The sequence below is a fragment of the Mastigoproctus giganteus genome, chromosome 1 (genome assembly GCF_048544385.1).
Source record: "Mastigoproctus giganteus isolate SK-2022 chromosome 1, ASM4854438v1, whole genome shotgun sequence".
In the NCBI taxonomy this organism is placed as follows: Eukaryota; Metazoa; Arthropoda; class Arachnida; order Uropygi; family Thelyphonidae; genus Mastigoproctus; species Mastigoproctus giganteus.
The window spans coordinates 30,701,663-30,719,705 of record NC_143575.1 but is presented as its reverse complement, the minus strand read 5'-3'; the positions used below and the strand labels follow the sequence as shown (position 1 = coordinate 30,719,705).

Sequence of the window (18,043 nt, the reverse complement as noted above, 5' to 3'; positions counted from 1 at the left end):
TAGCAATTATGCCTTGATCCATAGGCTGTAAAAGACTTGTCGTATTTAGAGGTAAAAAAATAACTTTCATGTTTTCACACAAATCAGAAAGTGCTGTTTGGTAGCCTGGGGAATTGTCTGAATATTTATTGATCTGCGTAGTTGCCGTCATCAACAATTTTCTTTAAAATTTTGGGATATTTTGTGGCTGCATCTTTATCTGCACTTGCCGTTTCTCCAGTCAATGCAACATTAAGCAGTCCTGTTCTTTTCTTAAAGCGTTGAAACCAGCCTTTACTGGCAGTGAAATTTTCTTCCATTTCCGCTTCAATCACTTTTTCTTTTGAAGAACTTGCTTGAACATTTTTTTTAGTTACTGCCCAAGTTTTCTATTGTTGACTTTTCCTTTAACATTGCAAAAATACTCATGGCTTTTGTTTTTATGGTCATTGTGCAGATTGGAGTTCTTTTTTGATTGCAGTCTTCTATCCAAATGGCTAAAAGACGTTCCATCTCAATCAATCATCATAACACTTCTATTTCTTGTGGTGTGTGCTGACGATGAAGCAAGCTTACCTCTTTCCTTATATGCACTGGCTTTACTTAAAATCGTCCGAACCGTTGATTCAGGCATTCCAAGATGTCGAGAAATTTGTATTTTACTATCACCTTCTTCAAATCTTTTTATGACTTCAAATTTTTCATCTAACGAAATATGAAATTTTTTTCATATCACTTTTCTTTTCTTTTTACCAGAGGCACTATCAGATACACTTAATAATTGCGTAATATATAAAAAAATTAATAGAAATTAATGTAATTAATCAGTATGCACAGTAATTAATGGCAGGAGATAACACGGGGGTCTGCACATTAACACACAACGCAAGAACAACTGAAAGCAACTGATCTGCATGTACGTAATAAATGCGGTGCAGCCGGTGTTGTCCTTCAGAGTGTTAGAAAATTCAGAGTGTTAGAATGTTAGAAAATATTTCAACTGTTATAATTATATACGTTTGAAATAATCCGTTTCTTTTTATTTTCTTATGGTAGAAAAACAAACTGGCTTCCCACACTGTATCTTGCATTCGTTTTTGTTTATTTCTCGATGGAGAAGGTATGACACTACGTGAAATAAACAGTAACTCCCTTTTGTGAAGAGAGCCATCATGCACTCACTAAGAAAACAAGTGATGTGTTTCTCTAATGTTCTCTAATGTTATGCATACTTTAGCAGTGTATTTACATTCGTAGCTTAGTACTGACTTTCGTAGCATTACCAGCTTCAATTTCTTTAGGCCAAGCCAAAATACCGCACTAATCGAAAATTGGTAGCTAAATATAAACTGCGCTAATTCGAGTCTCATGCTAATCGAACCCGTGCTAATTGAGAGATTCCTGTACAGTATATTGCTTATTTTAAAGTCATATGTAATAACTTTTATATGCCAATATTTATCAGGGATTAAGATTAGAGCTCTGAACGAGCTGTTCCATTGTTCATATTTGTTCTTTTCAATCCAGATCATAATACATTTTTGAATATTGATTGCTTTTCTTACAAGATCACTGAAATATGCTGTTTAAAAAAAAAAGTGTTAGGCCATCGAGAAACATTTACTGACAAGAAATGCTCTCAATTGCAGTTTGAGTGGATCATGCCTGTAAATTTTGAATAATTAATGTTAACTTCAGAGTGGGAAAGGTTTCAGATTACCTTCCAAAGAAGTTGTGGAAGTTAAAAAAAATTTGTCTGTGTCTGTGGCTTTCTATACAATATTGACATTATAACATCAATAACTCTGTTATGGTCTAACGTCTTTTGATGTTAGATGTCTATAAACTTGGTTGTAATGTTTTTCCATTAAAATGCATACTGGCCTACCAAAATCATTCTCAAACTCTCCTAGCAGTGTAAACAAAATGTGTGTAAAGCAGGTTTAAAAGTATTTAGGTTCTACCAGTTAATTACATGGATGATATATTTCTGACATGGGAACAACAAGAAGATGAACTTAAAATATTATTAATCATGTGAATGATGCACACATTATTTGTTGTGCAATATTAAGTTTGAAGTTGAAATGGAAGAAGGCAGCTTATCATTCTTGGATGTGCAGGTATATAAAGAACAGTACATGGTTACTACCAAAGTATATAGCAAAATAACATGGTCTGAAAAATATATAAATTTTTATGCAGAATCACTCCTTAGATGTAAAAAAAAAAGATAGCTTAATATAACATGGACTATTTATATTGACATATGCAATATGAATAAGAGGAGAAAATAATTGTCAAATATAATCAAAAATAACAGTTTTTTTGATAATTGTTTTTTTTTTTTTTTTTTTTTTTTTTGGCATTTAATAGATGCTTTATATAAAAGGTGTTTCAAAATTATGTATACACACTTTAAAAATTTATATTTAATGAACAATATGCACCAATTTTATTTTTTTAAACTCATTTTGTAGCTTAAAAATAGACAATTTTTTTACAATAATTGAGTTTTTGTTTTTTTTTATAGATACCTCTAAAATGATGGAGAGTACCAAATTAAGTTTTGAAGAAAGAAAGGCAATTATAAAATGGTATTGGAAATATTAAATTCAGCATATTTGGAAATCATGATATGGAACAAAAGTGCTCACACGTTTAACAGTTACTCATTTGCAGGATAAATTCAAGGAGCATGGAACCATTCAGAATATCAATAACTTAGCATGTAGCAGGAAGAAGACATCAAGAAGTAATGAAAACTTTGAAGCTGTAAGAAATGCAGCCTTGTGCACCCCAAGAAAATCAACAAGACTGTTCACAAGAGCTAGGTTTAAACCATACAAGTGTTTTTAGAATGAAGAAGGAATTAATATGGAGGATTGATTCAGCCTTTTGATAACGATTTTGACATACCCTGCTTATGACATACGGCAGCAATGTAAATTTTTTTTTTTTCGTTCAAGCGCAGGCCCAAACCTAATGAACAGGTGTATCAGTTGTAGAAGTTGTTTTAATGTCAACATGCCTCGGAAATTGGACCCATGGTTGGAAGGTTACGTAATCGCGCTTTCCGAAGAAGGTTACAGTTATGCGGAAATTATTGATTGGTGCAAGTCAAAAAATTTTAGTGTATCGAAGTTCTTTATCCATAAGGTTTTGAATGGTAAAGGAAAATTCTGCGAAGCTGCTGCAAAAAGTAAAGTGCAGCCATTATCAACCCACTGCAGGGTGGTAGCCTCCTCAACAATTCATGCTGAGGGAAATGGACCATAATCTGCCACGCTGGTCCAGTGCGGGTTGGCAGATCGACCGTATTCAGCGGTCAGGGGCTTGAACCCCGGTCTAATTCAAAGAGCGTGTGCTACTGCACTCCCACTCCTGCCCACTCGGCTACGGAGGCTGCTGCAAGTGGGCGGAAAACACCGAAGAAACTGCAACCTGCTCCAAGTCAAACAAGGGAGGTAGTACGAAAAGTGCAGTCACTCGTTGTCAGTGAATATCCAAGAACCCAAAGAACTATAGCGTCACGTGTGGGAACCTCCCAGTCAACCATTTGTTGCATAATCAACGAAAATTTGCAACTGGAGAAGAAGCACAAGGCCCGCATACATCACCTAGGAGCAAGGCACATTGCAGAGTGGCAGGTCAATGCTCGAAAACTCTATGAAAAATATCTAGCAGCTGAAAGATGGAAATTCGTAGCAACATTGGACGAAGCGTGAGTATACCTCTCAGTTGCAATGAAATTCGGGCAATTTATTACCATCCACAGGGTGACAAGGCCTTTCCAACATGGGTGCGTCACTGCAAGGAAAGTTTTAGCCGGTTTTTGTTATAATGGCAAGTTTGAGTTGCGTAGAGTCGCTAAAAACGTGAAAGTGAAAGATAGGTAAAAATGCTAAAAACTCAGTGTATTACCAGACTGAAGATCTACAGCCGTTGTTTGAAAGTGAAATACCCACATTGTACGGTACTGACGCTGAAAATGTTTGGGTGCACCAGAATAAGACGGCCAGCCATACATCACATTTCACTCGCACTTCTTTGCGGAGAATGGAAGTGGCAACAGGTATTCATTTGATTCCGTTTCAAGATACACCTGTTAAATCACCTGACACCGCACCCATGGATTTTTGTACATTCGGACTTTTGAAAAGAGCTCTCGGAAACCGCTGCCCCAGAACTGTTGAAGGTTTGTGGAAAGTCTGCCAGCAGGAATGGGACAAGTTCGACTTGTCAGTTTTGCAGAGTGCTTTACTTCAATGGAAATTATGATGCTTGTGGCAATCCATGAGCAGGGAAAACAAATAGAACACAACCGGTGGCACGGAATTTCATAATTCATTCTTTAATGCTGATGGAGGACATTTGGAATAATTAAAGTTTAATGTTGTAAAAAAAATTGTTTTTTGTCTTCAAAGTATCAAAAAAAAATTTACATTTGTGTATATTATTGTTCGTGAAATATAAATTTTTAAAGTGTGTATACATAATTTTGAAACTCCCTGTGTATATATTTATATACAATGGAAAACAAAAGTGACGTATATAACGGGATATGTCAAATATGTTTTGAAAGCAAAAAGCTTATATGTCAATTGTATGTAAGTGCACAAGGCTGCATCAAAGGATACAAAAGTATATAATTAAATTTAAATTAAGTGTGATATGATAGGGAAAAAAAAGCATTCAGAAATGTAAAGAATACAATGTGCCAGAACTAAAGATTTGTCTAATTATCCGAAATTTAAGGCTAAATCAAAAAGCCAATTATTTTCCCACCTTCAATTTTATGCTCGCTATTTCTCTTTGCAGATTGTTAATTATTTTTTCCTTGTAGCTCCTCTCCTTTTAATTGGTTCTTTAATTCAGCCTTTAATTTCAAATAATTAGAGACATCTTTTAGGTTCTTCACATTGTTTTCCTTTTTCACCTCATTTTTTTCTTTTTCTCACTTTTCTCTTTCTATTAGTTTTGGCACCTTGTGTTCTTTACATTTCTATCTGTATGCATTTTTCTATCACATCACACTTAATTTAAACTTAATTATATGTATATATATATGTTTAATTAGTCAGAGTGCAGAAATATCACTCATCTAACAGATGTAATTAATTAAGAGAAACTTTTAGTAAGATACTCTTATTAACATTATTTTGGGTTCAAAGTATCTGTACAAATTCAGAATGTGTCGGTATTAATTAATCAAGAGAAATTTTGTCAGATACTGGTATTAATGCTGTGCAGAATTTTTGTATTTATTTAAAATATTAATAATCTTTTAGTTTCATTCTGGTTGACATTCACAAACAGCATTTTAATTCATTAATTTTGTCAATATGAGAATGATAATGATTGTGCTGTTGAGAAATTCAGTAAATTTCTTGCACTGATTTACAAGGTTGCTCAGTTTCATTTATGTTACCATAAGTCATTCAACTTGATGTATGAGGGGCATTTGAAAAATTTGATGGTCCAAGATTTCAAAGCCGCACTCATTTAGTGCATCCGTGGCAGTGATAGATTTGTGAGCAGGTGGGTTGTCCTGGTGGAACAAGACTCCTTTCCTGAGTTTTCCTTGGTGTTTGTCTTTGATGTTTTCACATAAACACTTCACAAGGTCTGTGTAATATGCCCCTGTGACTGTCTGACACTCCATCAACATCCCAAAAAACCACTGCCATTACGCAGTTGATTCCAGGTTAAAAACCAAGTTGATTCCAGAAAAAGGAATCAACTTGGTTTTCTTTGAAGGGGGAGAAGAGCTGTGTTTCCACTCTTTGGACTGCTGCATTGTCTCTGGCTGAAAGTGTTAGACCCACTTCTCATCCATGGGCAAAAACCTTGCAAGGAAATTTGCTGGATCTGCATGAAAATAATGCAGATGTTCACTTGACATGACAATTCTGTCAACAAATTTGGGTCCCATCATGTTGGCACCTTTTTTTACAGCAGGAACCTCTGTTATGTGGCACACATGTTCAGATGAGATGCCCAAGAAACTGGCAATATACTGAACTGTCACTTGTCAATTACTCATCACCAGATCATGTACAGTGTCAACAGTTTCTGGAGTGATGGGCATTGCAGATTTTCCACAGTGTGGGTCATCTTCCAGGCTCCCCCTCCCATTGTTTAAATTCTACTGCCAACTTCTTAACTTTTGAATAAAAAAAGGGCATCCTCTCCCAATAGTTACCATATCCTCATGAATTTGAATTGCCTTTGTCATTGTCCCTTTTTTCCCCCAAATGTTGGATGACTGCATGGTGAATTATTTTTTCTTCCACTTTTACTAATCAACACAACCTTGATTACATCCGGTCCTGTAATTAAAAAAAAAAAAAAAAAAAAAAAGTTCAAACTGCATGAAACTATAAGGTGGGTTACTATTTGAAGTGTTATATATTAAGTATAGAAAATTTTAACCCTGTACCGCTATCATTTTAGACTCAGGCCACAAACTTTTCAAACATTCTTTGTAGGTGAGCTGTACATGCATTAACACAATTGCTGCATTGTGTATTAGGTATACCTGTGCACATCTTTGCATGTGAGAGAGAGAGAGAGAATTCATATTTTAGGATATTTGCTGTTTAATACTTGTAATCTAGGCAAAAAATGGTGATGCACTCTCTCTCTCTCTCTCTTTTGTCTTTTTTCTTCATTTAAGCGAACTGCTTTTGTTATTTGAGCTGGTGACTAGTTTGATGTCACATATGAACAGCTGATTGCAGTAAACAGAAAGTGTCCAGTGTCTGAATGCAGCTGAAAAAATATGTTAAATTTATGTTTGATTACAATTGTGAAATTTTACCTTGTTTGTGGAATTATTATTATTTTTTTTTTATAATTTTTTATTTATTTGTGCACATAAGTAAATATTTACAGAAAAGATTACCCATGGAAGGAAAACGTTATACACAACTATATGCTAAAATAAATAATGAATAACAAAAAAAAAACACAGAACAATAGAACTTTCCATTCAAATGTGGAAGTATGTGATAAAATTTCCATATCTTTCTTTTTAACTTGGCTCAGCAAAGTAGTATTGAAATTGAGAGAAAAGCTCCTGAAGCAACATGATAGGTAATCTTTTCTGTAAATAGCAACTTAATTTACACACACACACAAAAAGAGTGGATTTAATTACATAACCATTAATGTTTTACTACTCTATTAAACATATATTTTCAAAGCTCTATCCCCGCTGTGTCAAATTAAAGCATATAATTCATACATGTAGTGACTTGAAAACACAGATCTTTCAAATGGGAATTCACACACTTTGTGTTATTATAAACAATGGTGTTTTTTTTTTTTTTTTTACCCACTGCATAATGTGCATAATGTTTATCCATAATGTGAGTTACACATGTTTCATGATTCCACCTGTACACTTATTTACATTTTCCTTAAAATCTACTTTATCATCTATAATATTCACAAGTCTGTCTAGTGCTCCAGCCTAGATAGTCAAGAATACATAATCTTAGAGCAATTTAGGGCTATAAGCCTCAGGTTTCAAAATAGTAAACTGATGTGTAAGTTAGTGTAAGTGCACCATTTCTACATGCAGACAGCTGCTAAGTAACTAGGAATTGGCATCATTAAGTACATCTCATATTGTGAATACCTTCACGAGTTACCATGATATTGCACTACCTTGAATAAGTACTGCTTCACCAATGGAGAAGGCTACTGTTACTTAATCTTGGCGGATACCATCACCCAGACGGCACTGTTTCGGAGCTTGTTGGCTGCTCATTGGTGGGTGGGCGGCTTAGACAACCTGAGGCTTATAGCAAACAAATGATGCACTTCCACTAACTTGCATGTCAGTTAGCTATTTCACAACCTGAGGCTTATAGCCCAAAAGTGCTCTATGATCTTAATTACTTGTACACAACTAGGCATCTCTCATATTGTGGAGTTATACTTCACAACTAAGTTGTCATTGCATCACCAGGGTACATGCCTGCCCACTGATGAGCCAACAAGCTCCAAATCCGGGTCCACCAGGCCTATCCATCGACGCCCAAAATGCCTGTTCAAATGGTCATGAACACATCTTCCATAATGGACAGGCGCCCTGTCATGTTGAAACCAAATGTTGCATCTCACATTTGCTGGAACATCGTCAAGTAACCCTGGTAGAACTTGTTCAAGAAAGATCCGATATTTAGCGGAGTTCATGCGGGATGGTAACAGATATGGGTCGACTAAGCAGTCACCGACCATACCTACCCACACATTTATTGCAAAGTGATTGTGCCGCATGGGGGCGCACACTGTGTGGGTTGTTGGGAGCCCACACATGAGCATTGTGCTGATTGAATAAGCCTTCCCAAGTGAAATAAGCCTCATCTGTGAACAAAACATAGGTTGGAAAATTCAAGTCTTGAACACTTTCTTGGAGAAACCACTGCACAAAAGCCACACGTGCAGGATGATCTTGTGGGGAGCAGTAACTGAACCCTTTGGAGATGAAAGGGGGTGCCAGACACGCTGTACACTGCATAAGGTATAAGGTATATTCGTGTCAGATGGCACCTGGGATTTCTCCCATCTCCGCGTCTGTTTCGCTGTATCGAGGACAGTACACTGTCAAGCCAGAGACTTGAAAGTGTATGGGCTGTGTGATATGTTGTGCCCATTGTTTATCCGGTTTATTGGCCGCCAGGCTCCTAGTGGAGCCCGACATTGCCCATACCCTGCCACGTGGAGACTAGCCAGGTGTATCCAGTATCGCAACAAATTGCTCCGGCAGGTCCTGCCACCTAGTTTCCTGGGATTTCAGTGGCTAGGACCTATTTAAAAAAAAAAAAAAAAAAAAAAAAAAATTGCGTTTGACATTAATGCTTAATGGGATTGCTGTTAGGAAATCGCTGTTTGGGGTTGAACGCTAAAGAGATGTGTTAAAGGCCAATTAGGTCGGGCAAAATTTTGATGTTATTAAATTTAGACATGTGAGGCTATACCCTAGATAAAAGCTAATAGTGTTAGGTGTCTTACAGATATACATAAAACCGGTAGAATTTAGACTTTGATTATAATTTGGCGGCATTGTCAAGGGTGTACTCTTAAGTAAGGTACGTATTGTTCAGGGTGTACTCATTGTTAAGGTTGTACACTGCATCGAGACACTCCTAAGGCAGAGGTACCGGCACATGTGCTCGTAGTAGGATTATTCTGGACGGCATTCAACACACTTTTTTTCATGGCGGGAGTTTGCGTCGAACGCGGTCTGGCTGCACTACTCCTGTTAACTCTAAATGACCCATAATTGCACAAATTTTGATGCACACGCACAAACAAATGGTGGTCCGGTACATGTCTGTGTGGGAAGCGTTCTCCATAAATTCGTTGAGTGACTCGTCCATCGCCCTCTGCTAATCCATACACAAAGTGCATGTCTGCAGCTCACAGTTCGTATATCGATGCATGCCCTTCGTGCGTCGACTACTGCTTGAATGAGTAAACCAGAAATTTTCCCTCTTGCGAACTGATGAACAGTGCCGTGTACAGACTTACGGTGACGTTTCCAGTTATGGGTTCCTATGCGATTTACATTCCTTTAGATGTTACCTACCTCCTCTAAATGTTTGTACCAATATTTTTGAGACACCCTGTATATACAGGGAAAAAAAAGATTAGCTTTTCCTAAGAATATCTTGCATAAACGTGACGCGTGTATCTTATTGCTTAATTTGCTTCCAAGTGTTTGCAGTAACTATTAAATTTCTTAAGTTCATATTTATTTTCTTTAATGCATTTTCATATTTCTCATCACTTTGGCATGTTTAGAGATAAAAGGAGCTTCATATTAAGTACTAAATATCACCTGCTCTGAAAAAGAGATGGTGTATAGTTTCTTGCAGTGATATGATTTTTGTTAAATTTTATTAAATTATAAATGTAATATTCAATGTAAGGTTCCTTTTATCTAATCTAATATGATATTTCATTTTAATTATACTCCAAAGCATTCATTTTTGTTTCCTTAGGGTTTAGCAGCTTTCTTGAAGGCCATTGGTTACCTTATACCACTTATGGATGCTGAATATGCAAACTACTATACAAGGGAAGTAATGTTAATTTTGATCAGAGAATTTCAGTCTCCTGACGAAGAAATGAAAAAAATTGTGCTAAAGGTAAGGATTAAACATTTTTAATTATTAATTAAGTTACTTTTATTTGCAAAGAAATTTGCAAAATAAATTACAAATTTGCAAATTAATTTGAATGATGTCCATTTCCACTTATGGTTTGCCAAACCCCCATGTACTTTTTCTGACAGAATCTCAGTTATCGATTGATTCAACCACTGCTCATCTCAGTTGACCGAATTATTCATTATTTGGTTCCTTTCGCCTCAAAGGTTGTACTTGTGCATATGTCTGTTCCAATATTCCCTGTCAGAGACTTGGTTAATTTGGAATCTCCTCTTTTTTATCTTCTCTGGCTTAAATTCTCTCTACCTCATTCTGTCAAATTCATCTGTTATCTTTTCCATTCTCCCAACCCCACTAATCACTTGGAATGCTTTGACTTCCTCTCCCTGCAACTTGACTTTCTCCAGTCCAACTTTCCTAACAGTCAGGTAATTTTCCTTGGTGATTTTAATGTTCACATCTCCAGTTGGCTTCCATTTTCTATTCACACAGACCCAGCTGGTCAAGATGTTCAGCCTTTTGCAATTACTAATGACCTCATTCATTTACCTACCACAATACCAGACAATCCTAACCATACAGCCCACAAACCTGAACTTTTTCTCACAAACAATCCTTCTAAGTACATGGTCGAAGGGAGTTGTTCTTTAGGCACCTCAGATCGCAACTTGGTGATTGTCTCTTCTCCAATGGAGCCTTTATCTCATGGCTATTCCCAACCTCATGTTTGGCATTACAAGAATGCAAAATGCGAGATTTGTTTTCCTTGGTCGTATTACTATTTCAAAACTTCTGATGTCAACGTTTGCTCAGATCGTGTCAGTGAAATTATTCTTGTAGGAATGGAATCCTTTATTTCACACTCCACTTTAAAATCTCATCCTTTATCTAAACCTTGGTTATCCAATAAATGTGCCAAAGCTGTTCAAGAGAAGAATGTTGCTATTATAATTGGCTTGTTTCCAACTCTTCAATTTCATTTTCTGCCTACACCAAAGTTCGAAACAATTGTAAAGCAGTCATTAATCAGCCCAAACTAGATTTTGAACAGGCTAAGAGTAGAAAACTTGCTTCTTGCCCTAATGGTAGCTGAGCATTCCGGTCTCTTGCCAAAGCTATTGCCTGCAACTTTTGCCCACCTCTGTCAAAACCAGACAGTTCTATTGTCACTTCAGCCAAGGATAAAGCCGACCTTCTAGCATCCCATTTTTCTTCCAACTCGTGCATTAATGATCTTGATAAAACACCCCCCACCATTCCCAACACACTCATTCAATGCCTCCTGTGGTCTTCCGTCAAAAGGATGCCAGAAGGATTTTGATGAATCTTGATGCTAAGAAAGCTCCAGGTCCAGATGGTATTTCTCCACTTGTTCTCAAAACCTGTGCTCCTGAACTTACCCCTGTTCTTTTCTGCCTTTTTTCACTTCCATTTTTTATTCCAAAGGTGTTTTTATTTCTGTTTGGAAATTTGCTGATATCCAGTCAGTCCCAAAAAAGGGTGACAAATCCCTCTCATCCAATTATTGTCCCATTGCAATTACTTCTACTCTTTTGAAAGTAATGGATAAATTAATTAACGGCCAACTCTTAAACTATCTAGAAACCTTCCTTCTGATCAACGATCGCTAGTACGGATTCCGTCAATTTCAATCCACTAGTGATATTCTGTCTTATGTTATCCATTTATGGACAGATTCAATGTAAAAGTTTGGTGAAACACAAGCAGTTGCTCTTGACATCTCAAAGGCTTTCGATCGTGTTTGGCATAAAGGTCTTCTAAACAAGCTTCCATCTTAAGATTTGCCAACTGTTTTTTGTAATTGGTATCCAGTTTTCTCTCTGACTGCTCACTGAGGGTGATGGTAGATGACTCTCTGTCTTCTAACTTCTCCACTAATGTTTGTGCCCCACCCAAGGTTCAGTTCTTTTCCTCCTGTATATTAATGACCTTCTTCGATTGACCGGAAATCCTATCCATAGTTTTGCTGATGATAGTACATTGCATTCCACCTTCTAGTTTGAGAAACCTCACCCTGCTCAATCAGCTTCAACTTCCAGAATATCCACTACCAATTCCTTAAATGCTGATCTCCAGGTAATTCTCCAGTGGGGCAAAGATAACTTAGTTGATTTCAATCCTTCTAAAACTCAGTCCTGTCGTATATCATGCAAAAAGGATTCTTCTGCTCCTATGCTTATCTATGGTGACACTCCGATATCTAGGCAAGATGATATATCTCTTTTGGGGATTACTCTGACTTCTAATCTCTCTTAGCACAAGCACATTACAAATATTGGTTCCTCTGTATCTAAAAAACTTGGTTTTCTCTTTCGCTCTCAGCTTTAGTCTTCTTCCAAACAGCTATTCACTCTGTACAAATCACAATTCCGCCCTACCATGGAATATTGTTCCCACATCTGGGGCACCGCCCCAGATGTGGGAACAATATTCCATGGTAAGGCTCTCAGGCTTCTATATTCCATTCAGAAGAGGAGGGCAGTTAGGTTAATTAATGACTCCTCTCTAACGGAGTCTCTCCACTCTCTGTCTCATAGATGTACTGTGTGTGCTGCATGCCTTTTCTACAAATACTTACACGGGCACTGTTCTTCCGAATTGACTTCTATAATTCCCTTTCTCTTTTTCAAAACAGTCCGAACACATGCTGCCACCAGCCAACCTCCGTTTACTGTCCAACCTAATACTCGCAGAATCTGCCTTTTTTATATATTCATCTTTTGTTTTCTGGAACAACCTTCCTTCATACATATTTTTCCCCCCTCTCATTATTTTTCCACAAAGAAATGAAAGAACTACAGATTCGCTGTTAAATTCAAAGTTTTTTCGATAATTGTAGATTACTTAAAATACCATTTATAATTGACTTAATATGATAGCATAGCTTAATTTATTATGGTACTCACCTTTTTTTATAATCTGCAATTGATGTTTGAATAGGGTGGATGAAAATTGTAATTTAAATTAGGAGTAAGTAAATTGGGGTTTAAAAACGGAAGTTAAAATATGTGCAAGGAAGTAGAAGTGCACGTCTTCATCCTTGGTTGTCAATATTAAAGTTGAAAATAAATGGTTAATACTGGAGACCAATAGCCATAATAAGTGGCTTTCGTTATCCATGTCTTCAGTTGGCAATGATGGGTTGAGAGTGTGAACGCGTGTATTTAAGAAAGCTAAGTTCCTATGATGCTCCTGGTTACATGTGGAAATCTCAGGTGCATGAGATTCCAAGCCGGTGCAATGTTGTAAGGTAGTTTGGTATTTAATACTTGGAGATTGGAATGGCGGCGGAACCATTCTATGATTAGGGCTTCATATTGGAAGATTTTAAAACTTGATTTTAATTTGATAATGGGAATGGCTGAGTCTACTAAGGGGGTGTGATTGTGAGATTGAACATGTGATGCTAGCTCCGTGTTGGTTTGGCCTGTCTTAAAACTATTGTAGTGGGTAGTATGCACGTGTGTTTGATGTTTTAATAGAACCATATTTTGAAGTTGTGCTACCATTGTAACATGCATTGCAGTTAGGTTGACATTTTATTAGGTAAATAATATTTTTAATATCGCTGATATGATATTTTGTGTGTCTTTGTATGAATTAAATAATGAGCCAAGTTTATTATAAGTTGAGAATGTGAGGGTGATGTCGGTACCTTTGAATGTGCGTCCGAACTGATTGTAAAAATTACTATTGTATGGTAGGATAAAATGTAGATTAATATTAGGGGTGTGTTTGGGTGGATTGTTAATATTATTTTGGACAATGAAAATGGTTTGTTGAATTAATTGAGTAGGGTACCTTCTAGATATGAATTTTGTTGTAAGATATTGAAGTTCATGATTGAGATCGTTTTGTGTAGAATTATATTTTATAGCATTGTAAATCTGATTATAAAGAACTGCTTTTTTTTATGTTAAGGGGGTGGTGCGAATCAAAATGTAGGTACCTGCCAATATGGGTATTTTTTCTAAAAATTCTTGTTCCTAGTTTGGTGTCATTCCTATATATGGTGAGGTTTAGAAAATTAATTTGTCCATTTTCTTCAAGTTCTAGGGTGTATTTTAATCTATTGTGTACTGAATTGAATTTAATGAAAAGATCGTCTATTGTGGATTTTGGTGCTATTAAAAGAATGTCATCTGCATATCTTATAAATAATTTTATATCTGGAGGGTATGGTTGTAGTACATAGTTTTCTATTGAAGCTAGGTAATTTTCAGAAAGGGGGGCTGAGATCCCCAATCCCATAGGTAATCCGTATATTTGCTGGTATATCTGATTCAGAAATCGAAAAATAACTTCTGTTTTTAAACCCCAACTTACTTACTCCTAATTTAAATTAAAATTATCATCCACCCTATTCAAACATCAATTGCAGATTATAAAAAAAGGTGAGTACCATAATAAATTAAGCTATGCTATCATATTAAGTCAATTATAAATGGTATTTTAAGTAATCTACAATTATCGAATTGTCATAATACAAAATACTTTAACTATTTAACTCACCTTTTTCTGCACCGTTCTTTTAATCTAAGTACCATGATGCCCCTCAACATGTCAAATTCCGAAACACAACTCTCACAAATCTTAGTTAAATATTCCCAATAAAACCCACATTTCCTTTTTTAAAAAAATGTCTTTTTCATAACATTATTCCGAAATTTGCTCGTATATTTCCTAGTAATACATGTAAAAAATATCCATATATCATCCACCAAACCTGCATTAAAATTGTACAAAAAGAATTACAGAAGAGATATATTAAAAAATACCACTTACTATATGAAATACACCGATTAAGATTTTGCCTAAAAAGAAATATGACACCACAATCTTGGGTAGATTTTATGACATGTAATGAAATACGTATAACAGCTGCTATAAAAGACATCGAACTTAGACATAACAGGAAATGGAGAACCCTCACACACCCCAAAAATCTTCCACAGTAAACATTTCATCATACCCCTTTTCCCCTACCGAACTCGCTAGCCTTGATTACGGTTTTAATTTTGCCATCAAAGGTGACCAATATCCATATAAAGAATGTATAATAGAATTACAAACTAAATTAAATAATCACCTGGATAAACGGAGATTAATACACCAAAGCAATTCAATTCTTAATTCTAGACTTAAATTCCAACCCAACATAAATAAACAACAGTTAAGTAACTTACAAAAAATATGTAATAACCCAAATATTATAGTTCAAAAAGCCGAGAAAGGCGACACCATAGTAATAATTAATAAAAATAAATACATAGAAAAAAATGGAATTGATACTCTCTGACTCAGAAACATATAAACTAGACAATACATATAATATTTCTAAACATAAAAACAAACTAGACATCGTTCTAAGAAAATTAAGGTCAAACAATGAAATCAACTTACACATCTTACAACAAATTGGCATCCGGAACAACATTTTACCGCATATGTTTGGAATTACCAAACTTCATAAACCGAACCACCCACTACAACCTATAATATCTTTCAGTAAATCAGCCTTCACTAATTTATCTTCTTTCCTAGTTAAAATCATCTCCCCCCTCACCAGATTCTCAAAATTCAAAGTAAACAATACCTCCCAAACATATTACAATAACCAACAATGACATAATAGCATCGTTCGATGTAGTCTCATTTACCTTCAACATTACAAACTCTACGTAATTTCTTAACAGACGATAATACCTTACCCAATCGCACACTTCCCTTTCAATTAATAGTATTCTAGAACTTACAACTTTTTTATTAGATGCTAGATATTTTCTATTTCTGAATCAGATATACCAGCAAATATACAGATTACCTATGGGATTGGGGATCTCAGCCCCGCTTTCTGAAATTTACCTAGCTTCAATAGAAAACTATGTACTACAACCGTACCCCCCCAGATATAAAATTATTTATAAGATATGCAGATGACATTCTTTTAATAGCACCAAAATCCACAATAGACGATCTTTTCATTAAATTCAATTCAGTACACAATAGATTAAAATACACCCTAGAACTTGAAGAAAATGGACAAATTAATTTTCTGAACCCCACCATATATAGGAATGACATCAAACTAGGAACAAGAATTTTTAGAAAAAATACCCATACTGGCAAGTACAGTCAGTCCTCGTATAGCACGTGTTTACACGAACCGAATTTGCTTATGCACGATTTGCCTTTGTGTTTACAAGAAATGGCAGTCGGACCGGAATCACCCCCAACTGAATGCAACACGATAGGAATGAAGAGAAGATTCTGAAAATGTATTTATGTTTTTTATATCGGTGAAGGGGAAATGCATTTCACCATAATAACGTAAAATTCCGGCTATCGGTATTATCGCAAATGCAATTAGATCGAGTTTACTACCAGTTTATAACAGATTCCACTAGCAGGAATGCAAGTGGAAATTGTTTTTATAGTTTTATGGTAGTAACCCCCAGAAATGTGCTTTAGTAAAATGTGAGCTAGAGTTGTCTTTGCCTTTACGGTATTGTTTATTCAGTTGCTACATGCACACAGCTTTGTTTATGCGTATCGAGCGTGCTTCCTCGTTTTGTAATTGTGCTTTATTCCTTAAAAATGAGTAAAATACTTAAAAAGGTGTGAAAAGGAAGCGTCCTGGTGAAGACACTACAGATTCAGAGAGAAAAAGAAAAGCAATATCGATAAACAGAGGCGGAATGGGTCAAAAATTCTTACCCTGGAAAATTTGTAGCGGCCTCATACTAGTGTTTATGGCCAAAATCACACCGGCTTCCGACTCACCGTGGTTTCCCTGGTAAGGCTTATGGCCAGTCCGCCTCTGTCAATAGAGAAAAAATACGAAATTGTGAAATGCTTTGAACAAAATGAAGACCATGTGATATTGCATGTTCTACAGGCCTAAATGAGGCAACACCGAGAATTACAAAGAATACAGAGAAAATAAAACAACTTTTATAGCAGGAACAACTCAAAGTGTAATTAAAATCCATTAGATTAAAACATATTTCCATTAAGACACGGAACAGCCGTTCCATCTCTTCCAAAGAATTGGAAGAGATGGAACGGCTGTCATCTGTTTGGATAGAAAATCAAACAAAAAACAAGTTTTCTTATGATAGAAGCAAAAGAATTAGCAATATTTTATTACGTAATAGTCGTAATAAAATATGTAAGTATTTTATTACGATTATTTATTGTGTTTGGTAATGTTTTGGTTACAAATGTGTGTTCAATCTTGGGTGGTCTGCACCTAATCCTATTTTTCCCATGGGCCTGTTGTTTATATTGCACGAGGGTTTCTAAGAACACAACTATCCTGCTATACAAGGACTGACTGTACCTACATTTTGATTTGCACCACCCCCTTAACATATAAAAAGCCGTTCTTTATAATCAGATTTACAATGCTATAAAATACAGTTCTACACAAAACGATCTCAATCATGAACTTCAATATCTTACAACAAAATTCATATCTAGAAGGTACCCTACTCAATTAATTCAACAAACCATTTTCATCATCCAAAATAATATTGACAATCCTACCATACCATAGTAATTTTTACAATCAGTTCCGCCGTACATTCAAAGGTACCACATCACCCTCACATTCTCAACTTATAATAAACTTGGCTCATTATTTAATTCATACAAAGACACACAAAAATATCATATCAGCGATATGAACAATATTATTTACCTAATAAAATGTCAACCTAACTGCAATGCATGTTACATTGGTAGCACAACTTCAAAATATGGTTCTATTAAAACACCAAACACACCTACGTACTAAGTTTGCAATAGTTTTAAGACAGGCCAAACCAACACAGAACTAGCATCACATGTTCAATCTC

At 35.7% G+C, this 18,043-nt stretch overlaps 1 protein-coding gene across 4 annotated transcripts in view; it reads left to right on the top strand.

Moving 5' to 3' along the window:
• Positions 1-18,043, top strand: part of Sf3b1 (splicing factor 3b subunit 1) — a 299,209-nt gene that overhangs the window by 219,243 nt on the left and 61,923 nt on the right. For all 4 annotated transcript variants that reach the window (XM_090372203.1, XM_090372195.1, XM_090372209.1 and 1 more), the window contains one exon: positions 9,996-10,142. In XM_090372203.1, coding sequence (XP_090228329.1) covers positions 9,996-10,142 — 147 coding nt within the window. The remainder of the gene's footprint in view (positions 1-9,995; positions 10,143-18,043) is intronic.